The sequence below is a fragment of the Pristiophorus japonicus genome, chromosome 21, assembly GCF_044704955.1.
Source record: "Pristiophorus japonicus isolate sPriJap1 chromosome 21, sPriJap1.hap1, whole genome shotgun sequence".
In the NCBI taxonomy this organism is placed as follows: Eukaryota; Metazoa; Chordata; class Chondrichthyes; family Pristiophoridae; genus Pristiophorus; species Pristiophorus japonicus.
In genome coordinates this window covers 39,782,555-39,801,385 of record NC_091997.1, presented here as the reverse complement: position 1 = coordinate 39,801,385, position 18,831 = coordinate 39,782,555, and the positions used below count along the sequence as shown (strand labels likewise).

The following is an 18,831-nucleotide window of genomic DNA, read 5'->3' as shown; positions in this document are numbered from 1 at the left end:
GTGTTATTAAAATTGGACAAAACCAGCTATATTCAGCACACTGAACGGGTCACAAACAGTTTTTTTAATTTTCATGACAGCATGTGATTGGACTTCTATCCCCTCTTAACTCAACTGGTAGTTTGCCTCGTGACTCAAAACTGCTGCCATCACTGGGCAAGATCTCACTTGGACATTTCTAGTTTGGCCGACTGGTACATTACGTGGTGGTGATGAAATAGAAGAGCTCGTTCATTAGTAGGGAAAACCCATGCAGCATAAACACGATCAAATTACAAAAATCTTTCACGCCAATGAAAGAATGCCAATTATCCATGACCAATAGTACAATACACCGATTATTCTAGGGTTAACTTTTAAATGTGTTCAGAACAAAGCAGATACTGCACCTGACAAAGTGATAATTAGCTGAAATCGTTGGCTTTTATTTTCCCTGAAGTTAATCATTACTGCCCTGGATTTACAATGAACAACCATTAATATATCATTATCAAAGTTACTGGTACCTGATGGACCTCTTTGTCTTGTTACTATTACACAACAAATGCACAACCCACTTTGAGCTTACTTTTCATTTTGGGGAATATTTACTTTGTTGCAAGTTAGTGTTTTTTTTAAAAACCGTGAACAATGGCAGTTGTAGAAAGTGTTTTCCCCAGGAAAACATGACCACCCCCCTCACATGCAAAACATTCTCATCCATTCTCAGCAACAGATGTCAAAGTTCAAAGATCGCAGCATCACATCAATTGCAAAAGAAAATACCTCATCGTTCTGCTGCACACGATCATACTCACTGTGAAAGATGGTCAACAAGATGACCATTCTTTCCCTTCCAAGTCTTTAACTTGAATTCTCATCACATATATATTTGATGAGGCTACAGTGCAGAGTATACAGTGCTTGGTGGGGTAGCACATTGATGGATTCAGGTTTCATGACATGGCTATGCCTCTGCTGGGAGCAACATGGATTTGGGTGGGCGAAGTAGTTTATTTGCTCTTGTGCTCTGGGGATCAGTTACATCTGAGCTAGCAGGAAGGGTCAAGGCAGAACAAGGGAGAGAATTGCCCTGCCTGCCACAAGTCACACTGATTGGTGGATAGGGCTCTGTGCTATACAGATGCACGTACTAGTTTTTCTGGGCAGCCAAGAGGCCTCAAGCAGCAAAACACGAGGGGAGAATTGGCCTCCCAAACTTCAGATGCTACTATTGGGTTTCTCAGATCGAAAGGCTAATGGCCTGGCCCCTTGCCTCCCAACAAAAGCAACCTCCCTGCAGAGCTTCCTCGTCCTCTATCCTCATCGACAAGGATCCAGAAATAATGCCTTTGCCTTGTTGCTCGAGCACACTCAGCCTGGAGGAAGTCGGAGCCTCATTGAAAAACTCTCCGGGTCCATCAATCTTCTCCCCAATCTATTAGGAGGCAGGCACCCTCTGAAGCAGATTTAGAGCCTGGCTTGAGGAAGGGTTCACCAAATTAGGTCAACCGCTTCATAAAAGTTGGATCTTGCACTTTCACCATTGAGTTGACAAATTTCACTTATCACAGCATGGCCATAACCACTGTTCCTCCGAAGCTGCATGGCTGCGCGTCTGCGCAGTTACTTCGAGTCTGCCATGTACCAAGCATTGCATGCCACGTATTCCCACTGGAATGGGCTCCAGCCTCCAGCACCCAGGCACTCTTTTCAATCGCGTCCCACAGGCACGTTCTTCTGGCCCACAGAAGCAGGCTTCGGCGCCTGCACGTTGTACCCATTTTGGCGCCTGCGCACTGGAAGCTATAACCTGGCGCCGAGCCAAAGAATGATCTGCTGCCGAATGCAGCACTGGGAGTCTTGGCGAATGGCGATGCGCTTATAAATACTGGAAACCATTAGAGGCCTGAGAGAATGAGCGCGCGCGGACAGTGGGGAGCGAGAGGGGAGACAATGTGCAGGGATGTGGAGCAAAAACATTATCTAATTGAAGGGCAGAACAGGCTTTGAGGCCGACTGGCCTACTCCTGGTCCTAATGTTCCTATCTGAGGACACCCACTTCCCTACACATATTCTGATCATGTCCCCAAAATACTGGTTGTTTTTCTAGGAAGCCTCAAGGACCATGACCTGCCTTGCAATTCCAGAGAACCCAGTGTTATGCTTGCTAGGCCTACCACAGAATAGCAAGTTTTTACCCCACAACATTGAGGCTAGCACAGTTCATTGTTGGCTTCCAGAAGGTGCATCCCACCCCTCTGGGGAAGAAGCATAGCTCTCTCTACAACAAACGTATGGCTAGAGCACGTGGCACATCTCCCAACCAGAAAGCGTAATGTTTATCTGCCCTTTACCTGGTGCTAGCATCTCTGGCCATCACTCAAGATCTTCCTCTGCATTACCATTTGGGAAAACAAGCATACACCAGCACCACTTCATCCCTCACGCTAGTAAATAGTTTTAACGTGCATTCTTACCTTAAAGAGTTGTCTCCCACTCCAAGGCATCCACGCAGGCTAAGCTTCCGTAAAAACCCACCACATCTTTTGGAAATATTCTCTACCACTCGGCCCTACATCACATCAAGAAAAAGAAAAACAATTTCAAAAACAGGATTTTTTCCATACATTATGGAATTTAGATAGTTATACAAGGTAGGTTATAAAATCATTGGTTTTTAAAAACTCAACGCAAAATTTCCATTGCTACTTTCAAACTACAATACATGCCAAAATATTTTAATTTGAAAAGTTAATTTCATATAAAATGTGTGTTGTTCAAAATGAACACACAGAATCATAAAAAAGAAAAGAAAATGCTGGAGGTGCACAGCAGATTCACCAGCAATCAAAATGTGGAAAGACAGATTAAAGTTTTGGGCGTAGACCCTTGATCTGAACTGGGTTTACTGTGCCCTGATGAAAGTGCTTCTGTCTTTTCGCTAGACAGAAGCAAACTGGAGGAGAAAAAAAATATTGCCACAAAATTGAAAGGTCAAAAAGTTTAAGATTAGTAAAAGGAATGACCGATGCTACCTTTTTCTATGCTGTCTCTGCTTTTTAAAAAGGCATTTGCCCATGTTCCTATATAAATATAGTTGGTATCAAAAACCTCTCGTCATCAGAAGCTCCTGCTGATTTTACACATCCAATTACATTTTGTCATTTCTATGCCAAAGTTCGCACCAGAAAATTCACAGACCAAACTAAGAAATGTTATCTTCCCAACATGCTTGTGCCCCAGATGGTACAGGAATTAGCATGAAAATGTCCTTGTATAATAAAGGCAAACAAAAAAAAAATCTGTATCAGTGTGTATTCTGGGTCAACATGAATATCGCTAGGAGTATTTTACACAATGAAAAGATTTGCTCAACAAAGGATGTTCAGGATTTAAAAGGTTAAATACCCAGTGGAATAACAGATATGTTGCACTGCTGCCAGTTTGACCATTAGGGTTGGTTCAACTGTCAGGATAATGGACCAACTGTAAATGCCTGGCAGTCTGGACTTCGGACGCAGTTTAAAAACAGAATTATGCTGGAATTGCACAGCAGGCCTGTCAGCTTCTGAATACAAGGAGTTTAACATTTCAGAAGCAGACCCTTCGTCAGAGCTGGAAACAGTAAGCAAGGCCTTTTATGTGACTGAACAAAACAAAAGGGGGATGTGTGGAGGGAGAGAGTGTTGAGGACTTGACTTTTTCTGTTCTCTTTTCACGCCACCCCCCATATCTTGTTCAGTCCTACTAAAGAACTCAGTTAGCTTCCAGTTCTGAAGAAAGGTTTGCACAAAAAACTGTTTTTCTGATGGATTTGTCCTTTCTTTACAGAATTTATTCTTCTCTTCATCTATAGACCCAGTTAACTAGTCTTTGGTGTGATGGAGCTACTACAGCCCACTGTCAGACAGAACCTGCCATAGGGTGAGCGCGTCAGTGGAAAGATAAATTCACTGACTGACGGACCAAACAACCAGCTGGCACGGATCTAGTACTTGCCCCCTGTAGTTACTGCTGATCGTGCAAATTTAATTACTGCAAGCCAACTGCTTTCTTGTGCCTGTATCAGTGATATAGGGCCCAAGTTTCCACATGATTCGTGCCTGATTTTTAGGAGCAACTGGTGGAGAACGGACTATTTTAGAAATCGCAATTCTCCACATTTTTTTTTCTGCAGTTCTAGTCAGGTAGAACAGTTCTAGTTTAGAACAGAATTTTTTCTTCAAAAGGGGGCGTGTCCGGCCACTGACGCCTAATTTGAAAGTTTCCACAGTGAAAACGTACTCCAAACTAAAGTAGAATGGAGCCAGTGAAGATTTTTGTAGAACTGAAAAAACCTGTTCTACACATTAAAAAATCAGGCGCAGGTTACAAATTAGGCGTCCAGAACGAGGTGGGGGGGAAGGGAACTCATTAAATTCGACAATAAATCCTTATTTATACTTCTACAAATATTATACAAATAAATCCAACCTGAATAAACATTTATAAGCCAAGAAAAGATTAAATAAACCATCTTCCTACCTGTGTGAAAGTGCTTCAGCCAGGGAGAATTCTGCAGCCGTTCGTGCCGCTGAGAGAGGGGGGGGGAAGAGAGAGAGAGAGAGAGAGAGAGAGAGAGAGAGAGAGAGAGAGAGAGGGGGGAGAGAGAGAGAGGGGGGGGGGAGGGAGAGAGAGAGAGAGGGGGGGAGGGAGGGAGAGAGAGAGGGAGGGAGAGAGGGAGAGAGGGAGGGGGGGAGAGAGGGAGAGAGGGAGAGAGGGAGAGAGGGGGAGGGAGAGAGAGGGGGAGGGAGAGAGAGAGAGGGGGTGGGAGAGAGAGAGGGGGAGGGAGGGAGAGAGGGGGAGGGAGGGAGAGAGAGAGAGGGGAGGGAGAGAGAGAGAGGGGAGGGAGGGAGAGAGAGAGAGAGAGAGCGGGGGGGGGAGAGAGAGAGAGAGAGCGGGGGGGGGGAGAGAGAGAGAGAGAGAGAGAGAGAGCGGGGGGGGAGAAGAGAGAGAGAGAGTGGGAGGGGAGGGAGAGAGAGAGAGCGCGGGGGGGGAAAGAGAGAGAGCGCGGGGGGGGGGGGGGGAAGAGAGAGAGCGCGGGGGGGGGGGGGGGAAGAGAGAGCCGGGGAGGGGGGGGGAGAGAGAGGGGGGGGGGGAAGCGGGGGGGGGGGGGGGAGAGAGAGAGGGGGGGGGAAAGAGAGGGGGGGGGGGCGGGTTGGGTCGGGGAACAGGAGCGCGGGTCGGGTCGGGTCGGGTCAGTCAGGGGGGTCTCGGGTCTCGGGTCTCATCGGGGGGGGAGCGGGGGTCGGGTCTGGTCGGCGGGGGGGCGGGTGTCGGGTCAGGTCGGCGGGTGGGGGAGCGAGTGTCGGGTCTGGTCGGCGGGGGGGGGAGCAGGAGCTGGCCGTGGGAGGAGCCTCATTCTCGCAGCCCCAGTGAGGCCATTCAGCCAGGGCTAGTGGCTGCGTGCTTCGGGCCCCTCCCACACAGTTCGGCACCTGGAGCTACTGCACTTGCGTGCCCACTGTAGCGCGCATGTGCAGAGGTCCCGGCACTGTTTTCAGCGCCGGGACCTGGCTCCGCCCCCCCCCACAGCTCGTGCTGGCTGCGCCGAGGGCCAGAGGACCTGTAAGTAGGTGGAGAATACCGAGGGCTTTTTTAGGCGCCGTTCTAGGTGCGAAAAACGGGCGCCCATCTCGGAGGGGCCCCCGTCTTTTTTCTTGTGGAAACTTGGGCCCATAGTCTCATCGCCGAGAGCATGCAGAAACAAGCGCAGACATAGCAGGAGCTTCCGGCGAACCAGTCCCACCCACCCTTTCCTTCAACCACTGTCTGTCCCACCTGCGAGAGAGACTGCAATTCCCATATTGGACTGTTCGGTCACCCAAGAACTCACTTTTAGAGTGGAAGCAAGTCTTCCTCGATTTCGAGGGACTGCCTATGATAACGATAAATGTAACTTGTAAAAAAATGAAGGATTAAATTTGGCATCATTGCAACAACCTGGACCATTGGTGGTTTCCCCAGAGTATATAATTCCAAAGCTTTTAGATATCGGCAACAGAAATCCATCTTGTGCGGTACGGTTAAACAGTGATGTCGCATGGACTGCCCGTGATACACACCAGCCGATATTTAGTTCCATTGAAGTCAATGGAACATTATCAGGCAGTATGTATAACAGGTGGTTTACTGTCCATTTTTGCACTACCACCCAAGATAGATTTCTACCCTGTTACACATTGCACACCCAGTGGTAAAGTTGGACACTGCTCATGTATTAATGCTATACTTTCAATAAAAGTACCGTCCCTTTAGGATTCTCAGTGACAAATTTATAAAAAGTGCTAAAATGAGACTGGCCACTTTTGGCTTATTTTTGTCGTTCTTCCTTTCATACAGTCTCCACCACATCAGGCTTTCCATTTCAATCAGTTACTGCAAGGTGCAGTGTGGTCCAGAGACAGAGTGCCAACTTTTCCCCTTCCTCCACCTATAGTCAACTCAGTGCTATGTGTCACCACAGCACAGCGGAGATATAAGAACATAAGAATTAGGAACAGGAGTAGGCCATCTAGTCCCTCGAGCCTGCTCCACCATTCAACAAGATCATGGCTGATCTGGCCGTGGACTCAGCTCCACTTACCCGCCCTCTCCCCATAACCCTTAATTCCCTTATTGGTTAAAAATCTGTCTATCTGTGACTTGAATACATTCAATGAGCTAGCCTCAACTGCTTCCTTGGGCAGAGAATTCCACAGATTCACAACCCTCTGGGAGAAGAAATTCTTTCTCAACTCGGTTTTAAATTGGCTTCCCTGTATTTTGAGGCTCCCTAGTTCTAGTCTCCCCGACCAGTGGAAACAACTTCTCTGCCTCTATCTTGTCTATCCCTTTCATTATTTTAAATGTTTCTATAAGATCACCCCTCATCCTTCTGAACTCCAACGAGTAAAGACCCAGTCTACTCAATCTATCATCATAAGGTAACCCCCTCATCTCCGGAATCAGCCTAGTGAATCGTCTCTGTACCCCCTCCAAGTAAGGTGACCAAAACTGCACGCAGTACTCCAGGTGCGGCCTCACCAATACCCTATGCAGTTGCAGCAGGACCTCCCTGCTTTTGTACTCCATCCCTCTCGCAATGAAGGCCAACATTCCATTCGCCTTCCTGATTACCTGCTGCACTTGCAAACTAACTTTGGGATTCATGCACAAGGACCCCCAGGTCCCTCTGCACCGCAGCATGTTGTAATTTCTCCCCATTCAAATAATATTCCCTTTTACTGTTTTTTTTTCCCAAGGTGGATGACCTCACATTTTCCGACATTGTATTCCATCTGCCAAACCTTAGCCCATTCGCTTAACCTATTTAAATCTCTTTGCAGCCTCTCTGTGTCCTCTACACAACCCGCTTTCCTACTAATCTTTGTGTCATCTGCAAATTTTGTTACACTACACTCTGTCCCCTCTTCCAGGTCATCTATGTATATTGTAAACAGTTGTGGTCCCAGCACCGATCCCTGTGGCACACCACTAACCACCGATTTCCAACCCGAAAAGGACCCATTTATCCCGACTCTCTGTTTTCTGTTAGCCAACCAATTCTCCATCCATGCTAATACATTTCCTCTGACTCCGCGTACCTTTATCTTCTGCAGTAACCTTTTGTGTGGCACCTTATCGAATGCCTTTTGGAAATCTAAATACACCACATCCATCAGTACACCTCTATCCACCATGCTCGTTATATCCTCAAAGAATTCCAGTAAATTAGTTAAACATGATTTCTCCTTCATGAATCCATGTTGCGTCTGCTTGATTGCACTATTCCTATCTAGATGTCCCGCTATTTCTTCCTTAATGATAGCTTCAAGCATTTTCCCCCACTACAGATGTTAAACTAACCGGCCTATAGGTTACCTGCCTTTTGTCTGCCCCCTTTTTTAAACAGAGGGATTACATTAGCTGCTTTCCGATCCGATGGTATCTCCCCAGAGTCCAGAGAATTTTGGTAGATTATAACGAATGCATCTGCTATAACTTCTCTTTTAATACGCTGGGATGCATTTCATCAGGACCAGGGGACTTGTCTACCTTGAGTCCCATTAGCCTGTCTAGCACTACCCCCCAAGTGATAGTGATTGTCTCAAGGTCCTCCCTTCCCACATTCCCATGACCAGCAATTTTTGGCATGGCTTTTGTGTCTTCCACTGTGAAGACCGAAACAAAATAATTGTTTAAGGTCTCAGCCATTTCCACATTTCCCATTATTAAATCCCCCTTCTCATCTTCTAAGGGACCAACATTTACTTTAGTCACTCTTTTCAGTTTTATATATCGGTAAAAGCTTTTACTATCTATTTTTATATTTTGCGCAAGTTTACTTTCATAATCTATCTTTCCTTTCTTTATTGCTTTCTTAGTCATTATTTGCTGTCATTTAAAATATTCCCAATTTTCTAGTTTCCCACTAACCTTGGCCGCCTTATACGCATTGGTTTTTAATTTGATACTCTCCTTTATTTCCTTGGTTATCCACGGCTGGTTAGCCCTTCGCTTACCGCCCTTCTTTTTCACTGGAATATATTTTTGTTGAGCACTATGAAAGAGCTCCATAAAAGTCTTCCACTGTTCCTCAATTGTGCCACCGTTTAGTCTGTGTTCCCAGTCTACTTTAGCCAACTCTGCCCTCATCCCACTGTAGTCCCCTTTGTTTAAGCATACTACTTCCTCACCCTCAATCTGTATTACAAATTCAACCATATGTGATCACTCATTCCGAGAGGATCTTTTACTAGGAGATCGTTTATTATTCCTGTCTCATTACACAGGACCAGATCTAAGATATCAGGTATATTGTGGTGCATTGCATTAATTCTCCAATTCTGATTACCCAGGTGGTAGTTCCCCATCTTCCCCACTCAATACAGGAAGCTTCAGAGTGGAGGTTAAGTCCTTCCTACAGAGGTAAAACCTGGACATATTTGGTCCACCCCTCTATACCCAGCAGGTACTTCAGGAGGAGCACTGGCAGAGTCCAACATCTCTCAGAATCACGTGCGCACTTGGTTAGGGGTAGGGGAGAGAAGAAACCTAAAGAGAGAGAACAGCAGCTGGACATTTCTGAACTGCAGACTAATTTATCAGTGTTCTCACAGCCGAGAAGCAGAACAAAAATTTCAACTGGTACAAAGACAGTTAAAGAATGAAGGAAACTGATTGAGGGCCACAGGATGTCAAAGTCTACCGACACAACAGCAGCCATTGCAGCTCCCTAAAATAAATCATTGTATGGAGCACCTGATAGGGCACTTTTGAGCAAGGTGATAAGATGCTATATAAATGCAAGCCACAAAAAGAAAGTCACGCAGTAAGTTGATGCAGTACAATTCTTAAGGTGCTGTGACAGAACTTTCCCTTTGGGGCATGCTACCTGTAATGAAAACTCATGGTATACAGAGAATGTGAGGCAGAATCAATTTTCCACTAAACTTTTGTCTACCAGTTTCTCTCATCAAGACGACTTCTGGAACAGAACAGAACTGGCTCCCTGATGTGAACAGGGTAAAATCTTTGTTAAGTCTCTCTCCCTTTCATAATGGAGACTGGGACACACCCTGTGCCACTTTGTTTTCCGATACTTTGAGCACTGCCCTGAACCAGTTACATTCAAAGCTTCCCACACTGGAGCTCACTGACCTATTGCGACTACAATATTTCAAACATCACTTTCTTATTTTATTCTCTTGCGCAGCTCTCGTTTCCCCCCTACTCCTGAACTTTGGGACTGCAGTAGGCGATGCTAAACAGAAATCAAGCAGCCAAACATTCTTGGGAAGCTGCCAGCTATCCACTACCACGCACCTTCCAGACATTAAAACTGCAAAGGCCACCAAGCCCTTTCCACAAAGGAGTCGGATTTACTCACTTTAGAAAAATATTGAAACATTCTCTGTGGAAAAAAGTACATTTTATTGAAAGTGGGATGCTTCTGTTATTCCTGGATACATGACAGAAAGCAATACACCACAGTACCTAATTAAATGGAGGATGTTGAACACATTAATTTGGATCAATGCAATCATTTCCTTCCTGGCTTTAGGTTAGCGTGCTTTTCTTTATTTGATTTGATAAAATACATTTATTTAATGGGGCGGGAGAGTGAAGAGCGAGCAAAATGTTTAGCATATCCATTAAAAGGGTCCCTTTTAATGATTAATACACGTCCAGAATAGGAGCTCATTTTAAGGCTCCTGTTTGTTGGTGACAATAGACCTTTGTAAACCTGCTATGGTGAAGCCAATCAAGTATCACAGTAGAGTGAGAGGGAAAAAGGAGGAGTGTTTGCTACATATGGTACTTTCTCTTCCCTCGCCAGGTCTGAATGAATTTATATAAAGCAATTCCTTTAGGGCTTTAAAACATTTACACAACTGAAGTGGGCAAAAAAAGTGCAAAAGTACCAATCATAGTCATTAATAATTTGTTACCCAGCTGAAACAAAATCATGAAAGTCTGCATTTCCTTGGTTGAAAATTAGCCTGCAATATTCATTAGAATTTTTGATATCGACACAAGAGTGACAATAAGGCAGCTAGTGTAAACCCACACCATTCACCATCATTTCAGCTACTGCGCATCTAAGGAGAGAAACAAAAGTGCTCACTCTTATATAGTGCCTGCTCACATCCTTCGGAAGTCCCCCAAAGCATTTCACAACAAATATATTATGTTTACAGTATAGTCACTGTTGGTAATGTAATGAACATTTTGTGCACAGTAATATTCCACAAATGACGAGCTGAATATCCAGTTAATCGTTGTTTTTGGTAGCATTGGTTGAGGGAGGAACAGGGAGAACCCTGTACTCCTCTTTGAATGGTGCTACAGGATCTTTCACATGAGCCACTGGAAAAGGCTAACTGGGTCTTGGTTCATTATCTCATTTGAAAAACGGCATCTTTTGCAATGTAACACTGCCTCAAATCTGGGAGTGGGCCTTGAACAGACAACCTTCTGACTCGAATATGAGCACTATCAACTGAGCCAAGCTGACACTACAGAAGGAGACTGCTTTCCACTACTTATGCCTGGGGCAGGTCTTTCCAAATTACTGCTGCCCTTGCATTTTTACAAATACATCAACATTTTGTTCTAAACCACAAATTATGCTGATGTCCACCCAGACGGTTAATATGACCGAAATACATCACAATTATATTTCCCCGTGAAATTCTGTAGACAAAATACACAGACTATCAATGAAATGATTTTTTTGTTGTTGCAATAGTCAGCTTTTCCACCAGTAATTCTTCATGGAGGTCTTGTGCACAGTACCTCGATATCTCTTTGGAAGTCAAACAGGTCGATTCTTTGCCAGTTACTGCCATCCAGTGCCAGGACATTCCAGTACTGAAAACAGAGAACAATTCAGTTAATCTGAGAAAATGTAAATAAACAGACCGAGTTAAAGATACATAGATGGAAGGACATGAATAACCAAGGGCAGAATGAGATTTCCCTTTTGGAATCGTATATAGAAAAAAACAACTTCCTGAGAACTGAATGCAATGTTTTAATCCCAATTAAAAGCCTGCTGTCACTGAAATTTCTGCCAGGATCTATGGCCAGTTAGAGACATGGCAGTCTCATCGAAGAACTGCGATGGTAAATTAGAACTACCCTAGGCAGTTACCGATATCCAGGACACTACCCTTTTTCTGTATATTCTTGGGTCTGTTCAATCACAATACTTTTGAGGAACTGAAAACTATGTAATATAGAACAAATGCATGATGATCTGTTTGAAATGTTTATGTCTGAGCTCCCCTTCCCTGATGGATTGATGCTCTCTTTTCAAAAAGGAAGTTGGTTTTCTCTATTATACATAGGAAAATATAATTCTGCCTTGGATTATTCAGGTCCTGCCATCTATATTTCTTCTTTACCTCGATTTCACAATTCTCATCCTTGTTTTCAAATCCCTCCATGGCCTCGCCCCCTCCCCATCTCTAATTTACTTTAGCTCCCCCCGCCCCCCCTCCACAAAGATGTCTGCGCTCCTCTAATTCTGCCTTCTTCAACATCCCTGATTATAATCGCTCAACCATTGGTGGCCTTCAGTTGCCGAGGCCATAAGCTCTGGAATTCCCTGCCTAAACCTCCTCCGCCTCTCTATCCTCCTTCAAGAAGCTCCTTAAAATCTATGTCTTTGACCAAGCTTTAGGTCACCTTCCCTAAGTTCTCCTTATGTGGCTCGGAGTCAAATTTTTAAATCTCATAATACTCCTGTGAAGCGCCTCAAGACGTTTCACCACGTTAAAGGCGCTATATAAATACAAGTTGTTGTTGTTTCTAATGATGATGAGCGCATCACTCAATGTGTAAAATAGTGCATCATTCAGTATACCACAAGTAACATCTTAGCAGATCCACAATGTAGATCTATAGACACGGGCAATTCTGTTTCATACTCTCTCAGCAGTGTGCTCTTGAGAACTTATACAAACAGCGGAAAAGAAGGAACGGGAGTAATGGGCAAGAGCACCAGCAACATTTGGCATTGCGTCTTCATTCCACCTGTAGGATTAAGCCTTCTTTAATCTGTACCAGGTTTTTTTTTTAAAGTATTAATGGGACACAACGAAACAGACTTAATTCAAAATCACTTTCTCCATTTTTAGGAGAGTGTTCATGGCTGTCATGATTGTGGATTGCATTCATCATTTACAGCATAATGTTAACAGTTCATCCTGCAATAAATGACTTACTACATAATGAGCTTTGTTATAGCATATGTCGGTTCTGTACAAATCTTCTACCACCATCTGGTAAACTCCTCAGAGCTCAGATCGATGAGGAGCTTTTAGTAATAAATATGGGAATTCTCGTTGCATTCACAATCATGTCATTTCTACAGGGCCAGTTTCAAAGTTGGTTCTTAATTTGTTGGCTTGAGCCTTGGCGCCTAGCAAACCGAACTGTATCTGTTTTGTCATAAAGGTGTCAGACTAACAACATTAAACAGAATAACCAACTTTCCAAGTCTAAGGAAGCTCGAGACATTGAGTACGTCCTGTGGGAACACAATAGCAGGAAGCATCATAGTAACGCGAGGACTAGTAATTGCGAAATGGAAGAGCCATGCAGCATAAAGTACTTTCATACCTATTCAAAAACAACAAAATGCACTGCGATAATTTAATTTTGCGTTTTTAGTGGATTGTATTTAAATCAGGCTCAAATCATTCAGTAGACTTGTTCCTCTCTTCACAACTAGAAAGGCAACGGCACGGACCTCAGACATGGCATCAAGTGAGGCCACTACCAAATGGAGTCCTTTGAAGTGGTTAGGCTCACTCTTGTTGGAGATGGTCACTGCCTGGCACTTGTGTAAAACAAAATGGTACTTGCCACATCATCCCAAGCCTGGATGTTCTCCTGGTCTTGCTGCATGCGGGCATGGACTGCTTAATTATCTGAGGAATTGTGAATTTAGCTGAATACTGTACAACTGTCAGCAAACAGACCCACTTCTCTTATGATGGAGGGAAGATCATTAAGTAGCTAAAGATAGTTGGTCCTAGGACACTGCCTTGAGGAGCTCCTGCAGTGATAGCCTGAGGCCGAGATGTTTGGCCTCCAACAACCACAACTATCTTCCTTTGTGCCAAGCATGACTCCAGTCAGTGTAGAGTTTTCTCCCTGATCCCCATTGACTTCAGTTTAGTTAGGGCTCTTTGGTGCCACACACAGTCAACATAGAAACATAGAAATTCGGTGCAGGAGCAGGTCATTCGGCCCTTCGAGCCTGCACCACCATTCAATAAGATCATGGCTGATCATTCAACCTCAGTACCCCTTTCCTGCTTTCTCTCCATACCCCTTGATCCCTCTGGCCGTAAGGGCCATATCTAACTCCCTTTTGAATATATCTAACGAACTGGACTCAACAACTTTCTGCAGTAGAGAATTCCACAGGTTAACCACTCTGAGTGAAGAAGTTTCTCCTCATCTCGGTCCTAAATGGCTTACCCCTTATTCTTAGACTGTGACCCCGGGTTCTGGAACTCCCCAGCAACGAGAACATTCTTCCTGCCTCTAACCTGTCCAATCCCGTCAGAATTTTAAATGTTTCTATGAGATCCCCTCTCATTCTTCTAAACTCCAGTAGATACAAGTCCAGTTGATCCTGTCTCTCCTCGTATGTTAGTCCTGCCATCCCAGGAATCAATCTGGTGAACCTTCGCTCTACTCCATAGCAAGAACGTCCTTCCTCAGATTAGGGAATGAAAACTGAACAAAATATTCAAGGTGTGGCCTCACCAAGGCTGTGTACAACTGCAGTAAGACCTCACTGCTCCTATACTCAAATCCTCTAGCTATGAAGGTCAACATGCCATTTGCCTTCTTCACCGCCTGCTGTACCTGCATGCCAACTTTCAATCACTGATGTACCATGACACCCAGGTCTCGTTGCACCTCCACTTTTCCTAATCTGTCATCATTCAGATAATATTCAGTCTTCGTGTTTTTGCCACCAAAGTGGATAACTTCACATTTATCCACATTATACTACATCTGCCATGTATTTGCCCACTCACCTAACCTGTCCAAGTCACCCTGCAGTCTCTTAGCATCCTCCTCACAGCTCACACCGCCACCCAGCTTAGTGTCATCTGCAAACTTGGAGATATTACATTCAATTCCTTCATCTAAATCATTGATGTATATTATAAATAGCTGGGGTCCCAGCACTGAACCCTGCAGCACCCCACTGGTCACTGCCTGCCATTCTGAAAAGGACCCGTTTATTCCGACTCTCTGCTTCCTATCTGCCAACCAGTTCTCTATCCACGTCAATACATTACCCCCAATACCATGTGCTTTAATTTTGCACACTAATCTCTTGTGTGGGACCTTGTCAAAAGCCTTTTGAAAGTCCAAATACACCACATCCAGTGGTTCTCCCTTGTCCACTCTACTAGTTACATCCTCAAAAAATTCCAGAAGATTTGTCAAGCATGATTTCCCTTTCATAAATCCATGCTGACTTGGACCGATCCTGTCACCACTTTCCAAATGCGCTGCTATTTCATCTTTAATAAGTGATTCCAACATTTTCCCCACCATCGATGTCAGGCTAACCGGTCGATAATTCCCCGTTTTTTTCTCTCCCTCCTTTTTAAAAAAGTGATGTTACATTAGCTACCCTCCAGTCAATAGGAACTGATCCAGAGTCAATAGAATGTTAGAAAATGATCACCAATGCATCCACTATTTCTAGGGCCACTTCCTTAAGTACTCTGGGATGCAGCCTATCAGGCCCTGGGGATTTATCGGCCTTCAATCCCATCAATTTCCCTAACACAATTTCCTGACTAATAAGGATTTCCTTCAGTTCCTTCTTTTCAGTTCAGTCAAATGCTGCCTTGATGTCGAGGGCACTCAGTCTCACCTCACCTCTGAAATTCAGCTTATGTTCATGAAGGTGTGATGAGGGAGTGGTCCTGGCAGAGCCTAAACGGAGCATCAGTGAGAAAGTGATTGGCGAGTAAGTGCTGCTTGATAGCACTTTGCTAATGGATGAGAATAGGCTGACAGAGCAGTTTAATTGGCTGAGCTTGACTTGCGGACAGGACATACCCGGGCAGTATTTACATATTCGATTGACAAGTTCGTTAAACGTTACCTTTGGTAATCAACTAGTTTTATTATAGGATCATTAGGTTTGCTTCCATTTATAATTATAGGAGCTGGTAACATACAGCATAACCAAATACTTCCTTGGATGTTGCTTAATCAGAACAGTTAACAGAGCAAGTTCTGGTTTGTTTTCCAGCTCTTATTTTAAAATGAGAAATAAAGCAAGCACAAAAGTGTCAGAATGTCAGGGCCCACATTCTAATGCTCTCCTAAATAAACAATGCCATAGTATGATCTTTCTTTGATTAGTGGTCTGGTGTTTACCTCACTAAACAGAGCATTATTTCTCAACATTAACATGTCTGGGGTGGATTTGCTCAAATATAGACAGGTAAGTAAAGCTATCAAACAGAACCACAAACATTTTTCAAACTCATTGTGGCAGTCGTGATGCTTTCCATTACGTGATGTACTTATTATAAATTTTAGAGTATATGAAAGTTATTTTTTTTTAAGTTGACTAAATTTATTAGCTTGACTCCAGCAATTTCTCCCCCCACCTCAATGACCACTACCCAAACACACACGTACACTAATTAACCTCTCTTCTGCTTCTGGTTCTGTCCCCGCCACCTCCAACCCTGCCCCCCCACCTCATATTTAATCTCCATCCCACTGTAACATGTAACAGTCCTGGCCCAAAATAACAAAACAGCAGTTGCAGCAGAGTCCTTCCCGCAATTTACAATGTTCTGCAGCCACTGTGCAGCTCATCATCATAGGCAGTCCCTCGGAATCGCTTCCACTCCCAAAGTGAGTTCTTTGATGGCTGAACAGTCCAATACGAGAGCCACAGACCCTGTTACAGGTGGGACAGACATTCGTCAAGGGGGTAGGGCTGGTTTGCGGCGCGCTCCTTCCGCTGCCTGCGCCTAACCTCTTCATGCTCTTTTTGCATTGAGACTTGAAGAGCTCAATGCCCTCCCAGATGCACTTTCTCCACCTCAGGCGGTCTTCGGCCAGGGTCTCCCAGGTGTCAGTGGTGATGTCGCACTTTACCAGGGAGGCTTTGAGGATGTCCTTGTAACGTTTCCGCTGCCCACCTTTGGCTCGTTTACCATGAAGGAGCTCCGCATAAAGCATTTGTTTAGGGAGTCTCGTATCTGGCATGCGAACTATGTGGCCTGCCCAGCGAAGCTGATCGGGTGTGGTCAGTGCTTCAATGCTGGGGATGTTAGCCTGGACGAGGACACTGATGTTGGTGCGCCTGTCCTCCCAGGGGATTCGCAGGATCTTGCGGAGACATCGTTAGTGATATATCTCCAGCGACTTGAGGTGCCTTCTATGCCTCAGATCCATACAGGAGGGCGGGTATTACGACAGCCTTGTAGACCATGAGATTGGTGGTAGATTTGAGTGCCTGGTCTTCAAACACTTTTCCTCAGACAGCTGAAGGCTGCACTAGCGGCGATGTTGAATCTCCGCATCAATGTCTGCCTTTGTTGATAAGAGGCTCCCGAGATATGGGAGGGCCGTGCCGTGAATCTTGATGATTAGAGGGCAGTGCTGTGCAGTGGGGCAGGCTGGTGGAGGACCTTGGTCTTACGAATGTTGCAGCTGGGGTACCCATGTATGTGCAAAAGCACCGTGCTTCTCTACTCACTACAATCAAGCGCAGGCAGCGGAAAGAGCATGTGGCAAACCTGTCCCACCAACCCTTTCCCTCAACAACTATCTGCCCCACCTGTGACAGGGACTGTGTATTGGACTGTTCAGCCAGCTAAGGACTCATTTTAAGAGTGGAAGCAAGCCTTCCTCGACTCCGAGGGACTGCCTATGACGATGAATATTATAGACATGATGTTACATAAAAGCAGATTTATAATCTACCACTCCCAGACTCCAGTCTCTCCTGCCAGTGCTCCTCGACCTCCCAAAATCCCCTTCCCTGCATGGTATGAGGCCCCAGCCTGCTCCCAAAACAATCAGCCTGCAATACCATCAGAATCTGACACAAGCTACATACTTCTTCCCAGCCCGATTGCCTCCACCCACTCCAAGTATCGACCCCAGAATCCAGTCACCACATTCTCTCCTCAGCTCAGTCCCCAAGCCCAATTTCTCCCTCATCTGTGCATTGCAGCTCCCAGACAACCTGGCCCCATCTGATCCCAGGAACCATTACCTGCCTTCTATATACTGGCTGCCATTTTGATGCATTGCTCTACAGTTTTCCAAAGGCAATTCACAAAAATTTTGGAAAAAAATCATTAAAGAAACGTGCGTGAGGGTCAGCGACATCGGAAGACAGCAATAAAAGATCAAGAAGAAAAGAAAGACTTTTAAAAAGGACGATAAGGAAAATGTGTCGGACAAAGGCAGAGAAATACAGAAACCACAATGAGAAAAGCCTGCAAGAGCTACACAGAGGAAAAAAAAAGAGTGGAACACCCAAAAAATGGCAGAGGGGTCACAGAGGAATCGGAAGGTGGTGGAGGGGGCGCGGTGGTGGGAATTGAGAGAGAAAGTTACTGAAGAGACAATTGTGTGTATCCATGGAGCAACACATTTGTAGATCTACTAGTATATAGAAAGGATCCATTACTGTAAAAGCTTCACACCCGTGTGCAATTACACGTACAACGTCCGAAATCCGGAATCATTGGGTCCGGGACGTTGCACCTGTACTACAATTCTAAAAATAAAGGGGGCGAAATTGCCCTGCTGTGAGCCTTCAATTAGCGCCTCTGGGGGGGCGGGGGCTAACGGAGCGCGATAGTGTTTTTGCTCGGGAGGGGCGCGCACCATCGGCTCCCACGAAATTGTGCGGGAATTAGCAGAGGAGCAAAAGCAGTAGCACCGTACCCCCACTGGTACTCCAGGCCGATGCGCCTCTGGTGATGACGTCATCACGGAGCATGGTGACCCCTTTCAGCCCCACGGAGGCCCGTTTTCGCTCTGCGACAGAAATTGGCAGCGCCCCGTGAAGCTGCCGTAGGCGATGTCTGCGCCAGCCTCGCGGGTCGCGAACCGGACCACACTTCGCTCGTGGGGCAAAAGTTAAAGGGGAGGTGCGTGCCGCCCTCCGAGTTACCATTCCAGCCTTGGAGTTTATTTTCACGGGGTCCGTGCCGTGATCGTGCAGCCTGCTATTCCGTTTCAGTGCTGTGCTGCAGCCACGGTACCCCGCCAAGTGGAGGCCCATCAAAAGCTCTTCAGAG

At 45.3% G+C, this 18,831-nt stretch overlaps 1 protein-coding gene across 5 annotated transcripts in view; it reads right to left on the bottom strand.

Annotated features, from left to right (window-relative positions):
• LOC139233964 (F-box/LRR-repeat protein 20) overlaps positions 1-18,831 on the bottom strand; it is a 177,421-nt gene that overhangs the window by 28,327 nt on the left and 130,263 nt on the right. For all 5 annotated transcript variants that reach the window (XM_070864674.1, XM_070864672.1, XM_070864669.1 and 2 more), the window contains 2 exons: positions 11,303-11,377; positions 2,461-2,555 (listed from right to left, as the gene is read on the bottom strand). In XM_070864674.1, coding sequence (XP_070720775.1) covers positions 2,461-2,555; positions 11,303-11,377 — 170 coding nt within the window. The remainder of the gene's footprint in view (positions 1-2,460; positions 2,556-11,302; positions 11,378-18,831) is intronic.